General features: G+C 50.3%; 1 protein-coding gene across 1 annotated transcript in view; it reads left to right on the plus strand.

Annotated features, from left to right (window-relative positions):
- Window positions 1–7774, plus strand: part of mtcl1 (microtubule crosslinking factor 1) — a gene marked incomplete at both ends in the record, with an annotated part of 60433 nt that extends 52659 nt beyond the window's left edge. The window contains 4 exons of the mRNA XM_080836118.1: window positions 11–295; window positions 404–480; window positions 1186–2803; window positions 7565–7774. Of these exons, the coding sequence (XP_080692244.1) occupies window positions 11–295; window positions 404–480; window positions 1186–2803; window positions 7565–7774 (2190 nt within the window). The remainder of the gene's footprint in view (window positions 1–10; window positions 296–403; window positions 481–1185; window positions 2804–7564) is intronic.
- Between the last annotated feature and the right edge of the window lie 228 nt (window positions 7775–8002).

Consider the following 8002-nt stretch of genomic DNA (forward strand, 5'->3'; position numbering starts at 1 on the left):
CACCCCCCAGATGCAGCGAGAGCTGGCCCTACCAGAGGGTAAGGAAGGGGAGCTCCAGCATGTCTTCTCCCCCCAGGAGAGCCCCTGCAGGCCCCCTCGGTCCCCGCTCTCCCCGCGCTCCCACTCAGACTCTGAGGCCACACTGGAGGACAGGGGACCGGCCGGCCGGCTCAGGCCGCTCCATACTGGGGAGAGCCTCTTCCTGGACGCACTCTCCCTGGACCCCCCCAGCCAGGCCCAGGTGCCACCACCCTCTAGGCTCGAGAGCGAGAAGAGGTTTCCCTGCCTGAAGGAGGTGTGTGTGTGTTTGTGTGTGTGTGTGTGTGTTTTTGCGTGCATGCTGGATGACATATGACAGCGTGTATGCAACCATGCATGTCTGATTGATTGTATTCTTTTGCAGGCCCTTAATGAGATCTCTGAAAGGGCGGAGCCAGATGAGTACTCTGAGGAGGAACCGACCAGTGGGAGCCTCCTCAGGTACAGAACCAACTTTCTGATTGGGCAGAGAACCACAACCCTGCCCTCCTACCAGGCTCTGAGTCTACTGTAAAAAATAATTATAAGGCTCTATAGCTTTGATAGAATCTAATGAGCACCCCAAACTTGAAGAACCGACCAGAAGACGTAGTCAGGATTTCTTGATTTTATTTCAGCGTGGAGACACCCTCTAAGCATGTTGCTCAGAGAATGGCCTACCTGACTGTAGGATGGTGTTGTATTATACTATTCAGTCAGGTAGAATACACGGGGGGTGATAACATCACACCCTATAGGTAATAGCAGAAAGGGGAGACAGTGGGGTGGAGGTTTACCTGTGGAGGAGCAGTTCCTCTGAGGGGGGGGATGTTGATTGCAGGAAGGAGGTTATCTAGGAAGAAGGGGTTCAGATGCTAATAGGTCCGGTCATAGTGAGACAAAGACATAAGTACACTCTAGTGACAAAAAACTGTCTGATTATTTATTATAAAAGGCATTTTATGAATTGAAAAGCCAGATGTTTAAGAATCTGTGTGATTTTGTGCGATATCCTCCTTGGCTTGAAATATATACATTTCTATTTATTAATTTATGAGCATGTTATTTTGAAAGCGTTCTTACTCCATGTTTTTACTGTATGTGTGTTTGTGTGGTGTGCCTGCATCTCTGTGTGTGTGTGTGTGTGTGTGTGTGTGTGTATGGCAGGGCCAAGTCCGTTTGCTCCATGAGCGACTTCCAGCGCCTGATGGACAGCTCCCCCTTCCTCCCCGACAAGGCAAGTCACCTCGGCGACCGAGGTGGTGGGCGGCACCGCGGCGAGGTGACTCCGCCCCTCTCCCCGGACGACCTCAAGTACATCGAGGAGTTCAACAGTAAAGGCTGGGAGCTGGCCAGCGCCCTGAGCGCCTCCTGCCCTATTCCAGGCCCCCTCACCCTACTGGGGCAGCCGCCTCTGCAGCCCCCTCTCGCCCCCGCTCTGGAGGCTTGGGGGGATGCCCGCCGGCCCACTGACCCCACTGCCGACCCATTTCAGCCGGGCTCGTGGTTCCTCACCACCAGCGCCACACTCACCACCAGCACACTGAGCAGCCCCGAGCACTTTCAGCCGGCACCGGCCCAACCCTCCCCCGGAGCCGCGGCGGAGCACTTTGGTGTGCGGGTGCTGCACAGCCCCACAAGGGGCAAAGACGGAGGTGGGGGCGTGGCGGAGGAGATGTTCGGAGGGGCCAGGTGGGTGAGCGGAGGTGGTGGGGGTTACGCAGCGGCAGCGGCGGCGGCATTGGAGCTCAACCTGAGCGATGACATGAAGGAGGTGGCCTTCTCCGTGTGCAACGCCATCCGCCCGCCGCCTCACGCTCCGCTGCCCGAGCGACCCCTGCCGTCGCTGCGCGACTCGGCGTGCCAGACCAGCGGCTTTACCTCGCGGGGAACGCAGACGTGCCATGTGGTGAGTGTGGGTCTCCAGACAGATGCCCTGCGGGCTCTCACCAGCAGCCCCCACCGCTGCCTCACACCCAAGGGGGGCGGGTCCACACCCGTCTCCTCCCCCTCACGCACCCTCCGGCGGCCCCAGTACGTGCCCCCCGGACAGGCTAAGTTTGAGAGGCCCTGCTGCTCCCCGAAATACGGCTCCCCAAAACTTCAGAGGAAGCCCGCCAGCACGGGCAAGACCGAGCCCGTGGGTGGGGGCGTGCCAGGGGGCGGGGGAGGGGGTACGAATTCGGGTGCCGCTGGGACGGGAGGGCCCAGTAGAACACCAACGCCAACCTCCACGCCTCAGAAAGGCAACAGTGAGTCGGCCTGGGCACGCTCCACCACCACTCGCGACAGCCCCGTGCACACCACCATTAACGACGGCCTGTCCAGCCTCTTCAACATCATTGACCACACGCCCCTGGAGCTCACGGGGGGGAAGTTCACCCGCTCCCCCAGCAGGGCCAAACCTCAACAGGCCACTGCAGGTTGTGAGAACACGGTGCCCCCTGCTGGATCGGACCCTAAGTGCACGGCAGGGGGTGGAGGGGGGGCAGTTCAGGAGCTCCTTAGAGGCGTGGTACCACGAGGGCGCTCCCCGAGCCCAGTGCAGCAGCTGGTCATCATAGAGACACAGTGCGGGGAGGTGACAAGCATTCGGCAGGACCTGTCCGCGCCTCCAGGGCACACGCTAGCGGAGAACGCAGCTAGGCTGCTCAACAGGAGGCTCCAGGAGCAGAGCACCCGCGAGGAGAGGAGGCTGCAGGTGGTCGCTGTGGGCCCAGCGCAGGTAGCTCATGGCAGGGACGGCAGAGCCACAGACACTGGGGACAAGGCTGGATGTTTGGAGGTGAGATGTTAGTGCAAACCACTGAAAAGGCAATGCTACTTAATGAGACATGCATGCACATACATGCAGAGACGCAAAAACATCGGGCCTGGAAACACAAGGACACACACACAAGGTCACAGAAATGAATACATGCACACTTACACTAACAAACACACACACACACACACACATTTACGACACTCATATACAGCACATACAAAATACACACACAGAGAAACACAAACCACAGACCATGAGTCAGACGACCAATCAATGACAGCATGGAAAAGCACGAAGAGTGATGATGTAATGTTGACCTGCTATATCCTCATCAATCTTTCATGTTTGCCTGAGTTTGTTTTTTTATTTTTATTTTATCGCCATGGCGCTGTATTGCCCCTCTGCACCGTGGACAGGGTGTGTAACTATGACAACCCCCCCCCCCCCCCCACCTTCCCTTTGCTGTTTTCCCATCTCCCTTACACAGCATCCATCTGGAGGACCCATGCTCTGAGCCCAATCACTGGGGTGCCCATCACTCAAAACTGGGTCAGCACTGGGGGCCAATACATTAATCTAGAGAGATTTATTGTAAACTAGACACAGGATTTACTGTCTGCATCTGCATAGACACACGTGTTGTGACTACAATGGTGTTTGTGACAGTAGAATTAAATTGAGTGTTGAGGCTGTAATGCCCAGAAGTAGTTAATACCTAATGCTTTGTGCAGTATGCAAAAGCCATTTAAAGCATAGTGAAAGCTTGATGCTCCGGGAGCAATTATGATTGAGATAGCTAAGCAAACCATTGTTATTTAAACAGTAAGATACAGTATATGCCATTTTAATAGATTAGCAGACACTTCTATCACTAAGTGTTTCTCTTGTTTCAGACAAGGCGGTAAACATATGGTTATCATCAGAGATTTCACAGAGTCGCTCAGAGTGTTCGGATGATCACATGGAGAATGGAGTGTGTTATCTATTGGGGAGCAATGGAGAGTTGAGGTGTAAGGCTTCATTCTGGGAAAGGTATTGATGTTATTCATTTGCCAAGAATACACAGCTATGTTATACGCTACACCCATGCAGCATCTAGGTCTTAAATGGACATGGCCTGTATCTGGCACAGACCGAGCACCGACCCGGCAGAGACTTAGCACCGACCGGGCACAGACCTGGTGGATCCTCTTCTGATCAGGGCATGCAGTAGGCTGTAGCAATACGGAGAGGTAGATATGTATGGATGGCTGAGACCTGACTTCCTTCTCTCCACCAACCCCCCCCCCCCCCCCCGCCCACCTCCAGAGCACATCTCCCCCAGATGGATGATGTAGGCAATTAAATAATACCCCCCCCCCCCCCCCCCCCCCCCCCCCTTCCCTCCAGCTAACCCATTTTACAGTCTACCGCACAGGAAACAAATGACACGATGGTGAGACAGATTCCTCTAACTGAACTGGCTCTGCTGCTGTTGCATTATGAGTGTGTGTGTGTTTGTACGAGAGAGAGAAGTGTGTGTGTGTGTGTGTGTGTAGGAGAGAGAGGTGTGTGTGTGTATGTGGCTGTGACCTCCTGTTATTGATGAGAATCCATAACTGTTGTCTCTTCCTCCTCCCTCCCCTATGTGGCGCTGTGCTCCAGAACCACACTGTCTTACTAACCACACCCTGGGACCTGTAAACGCAGCCGCGCTGTAAGTTCCCATGATCCTCCTGTCCTACATAAGACCCCTGACCCCACCTCCACCCAACACACAGGTTTCATCTGTCAAACGAGCACTTCTCAACACATAGCTCCACCACACAAGAACAGTACAGGAACACAGATGATATTTTATCTTCAGGAATTACTGTGTGTGTGTGTGTGTGTGTGTGTGTGTGTGTGTGTGTGTGTGTGTGTGTGTGTGTGTGTGTGTGTGAGTGTGTGTGTGTGAGTATTTGTCTTCTTCTGCACTCATTGTGAGTCTATAGTGGGCACTTTGCCACCTCAGATGGGATAATAACACCCAGAAGAAATCCACCAGCTAATGTAGGGTTTAAAAAAAAAAAAACAGAGGTTGTGACCTCTGACCTTTGTGGAAAGGTCACGTTGCTGTTTTGATAAATAGATGTGAAAACATGTGATTCAGTGGCTGGTTTGGTTGCTTCCTCTGGTTGTTATGCCCATGAGGGGTGTGGATTAATCATAAATCACCTTGTGTCTCCATTAGGTCCACTGGCTGCAGAGTATTATCGAGTATAGTCTAGTTTCTTGAGTATGTTTTGGGGTGTGTGTGTGTGTTGATATGGTCATACTGTTATACTGTGTTCTTTCGCATGCACGGTTGTCCATTAAGTTTCTATCACAGCTCTCTCTCTCTCTCTATCTGTCTCTCTCGCACTAACCTGGACTGGATCTGCCACACGATAACATTCATCAATCATATTCATCATATATTCTGGTTATGTTTCTCTTTCTAGTGAGTGTCTGTCTATATGAGAATGTTTGAGTATCACTTTACAGAGTTTTACCACAAAATGTCTATGTTAAAAAACCTTGCCAATCACCCTAGCACACTAATGTGTGTGTTTGTGTGTGTGTGTAAGTGAGTGAAAGGATACTGTTTTGTGTGTGTGTGTGTGTGTGTGTGTGTGTGTGTGTGTGTGTGTGTGTGTGTGTGTGTGTGTGTGTGTGTTGCATGCCACTGAGACACCACAAGTGGCTCTGAGTGTGTGTTTGCAAATGTGCATCTCAGCAGGGTGGCAGGTTTTTTAACCCTTTGCTTGGCTGGCTCACTCACTCGTGACACATCCATCCCCACATGGATGTCCCCCATGGCTGCTTCATGGCTGTTCCTCTCCTCCGTCTCGTACTCATGTCTACGCCGGGTCATGAAAATCAGTTTATTTGTTTGTTTTACACTGTCTGCCCTTTTGAATACGTTTCAAAGAAGTCCACAGGTTCTGCATCACAGTTGAACTTGGTAATGTATAGGGCTTACTCTGTGTGTGAACTCTACATCTAAGTGTACTTATTTTTAGAGAATAGTTCACTCCACAACAAATCTGGCCACCATATCTGATGCTATTGTGAACAGGTGAAACGTGTGTTCATCCAAGTGATCACACTCCTAGATAACTACCAGGGGTCGTTACTGAAAAGCAAAAGCTGACCCGTTGGCTCTGAAATGTGGTCAAAAGTGGCCCAGATATATTGTCTAAGTCTGATTTGTTGAAGTGAGGGTGAGAGGAGACGACTGCTAGCTTCTGCTTAAAGAAGCCTTGTGGAGCTCTCATTATCTCTTGTTAACAACTTCTCCATTGCGGAGAACAAACTCATACACCACTCAACAAACACACACACACACACACACACACACACACACACACACACACACACACACACACACACACACACACACACATGTTCTGTAAAACATAAAACAGCCACTGCCATGGACTTAAGAGTGCTATTCTGAAACCTTGTCATTCAGCAGTGAGTACGAAAGCATCATTTATAAGAATAGATGTATCAAGGTGACATTCCTGCCTTGAATGTAATTGACTCCATACAGGATGTATTTACAGGTCACCAGTGTAAGGAATAATTTATGAGCAACTTTGTTGACAAGGCTGTATGGCTATCATTTATAATTCATCTAAACGGAACTGAAATAAATCGAGTATGGGCCGGTTGCACAGTAGAGGAAATAAAGACAAAGACATGGACAAAGACATGTACCTTGACATTTCAGTGGTAAATTCACCATGATCCCTGAGGAGAAAAACACCAGAGAAAGAGCAGCTCGCAGTCAGGACTGTTTAGCTTAGCAGTCAGAGAACCTGACTGCCTGCCAAAGTGTCTCTTCTTGCACACATTTAGCGCATTAGCATGCTAGCCGATTAGCCCGTTATCAGATTAGGGTGCTCTCTGTCTTCCTGCTGCACGTTCAGTGGTGGTGGCAGCTGTATTTTTAGCATGACAAGATTAGCCTCCTTCCTGGATTAGGTTATGCTGTGTCTGAAGGAGCCGGCGGGTCCGGACATGGGCTACTTATAACCAACATTATCGGCGAGTCAGAAGGAGGTCAGGCGGTCGGATCACACATATAGGGTCTCACTTCAGAAAAAGATGGACACAAACACACACACACACACGTCCACTCACACACATCTGCTGAAACACTCAGCTAACACCTGTCTTGGACATCAACATGCAAACACACACCTGAGCAAAACCGTCAGTTGCACTTAATACGAGCAAAAATAATTTCACTTTTTTTATTCACTTCACAAGGCACAAGGCACACTTTCCAATTTTACTTGTAAAAAAATAAATGACAAGCTCAGCTTCAGCAAGAACAGTAATGCCTTTAATTCAAAAGACGTGGCCTATTAGAATATGGCCTAATAAAATGTTAACTGTGGTTGCATGTACTTGACGTTGCATTTACATCACATGTACATAACTTCTCAGACACAGTCAAGAATAAATATTTAAAATGATTTAATAAAGTGACATGTAGGTCAAATAAGCACAGGCTGACTGTACAGTAGGACAGTATAAATTGCAGTATAATAGATTATCTCTCTATTAGAGACTGCAGTACATGTCGAAATGGGATTTTGGAAAAGACAAAGGAAATTAAATGGTTTCTTTGCAGTTTTGTACAGTAATTCTACCTTAGATTCCACCTCAAATAATAACACACACACAAACACCCGCACACACACATGCTCATTTTCCACTTGCCTACTGTGACTAATCTGTCTCTCTCTCCTTTTCCCCACATGACAGGACCTCCCTCGTTCTCCAGTAGCCCCGCCCCTGGAGGCGTGTTTCCAGCGCCCCGCCCGTCCTGCCAACCGCCGGCCCCCATCCCGTTGGGCCGCGCGCTCCCCTAACTCTTCCCCCACGTGGCGCAGCGCAGCCACTCAAAGGTTCCGCTTTCCCACCCAAACCATCCCCGAGCTGGAGGAACCTAGTCTGGAGCCACACCCTGCTTGAGGATGGGAAGTGAGAGAGAGAGAGATAGAGAGATAGAGAGAGAGAGAGAGAGAGAGAGAGAGAGAGAAACACAGACCAGAAGTTAAGAGATACCGAAAGAAGAGCAACAGTGAGAGACTGTGGGGATGTGGGCCTTTTGCCATCCAGCCTCCGTCCTGCTCCTCATCCTACATCTCTCTACCTCGGTTTTCTTTTGCAACCTCTTCTCTTCTTATCTCTCCTCTTCTC

This window comes from Sprattus sprattus, assembly GCF_963457725.1.
Source record: "Sprattus sprattus genome assembly, chromosome: 4".
NCBI classification, from domain to species: Eukaryota; Metazoa; Chordata; class Actinopteri; order Clupeiformes; family Clupeidae; genus Sprattus; species Sprattus sprattus.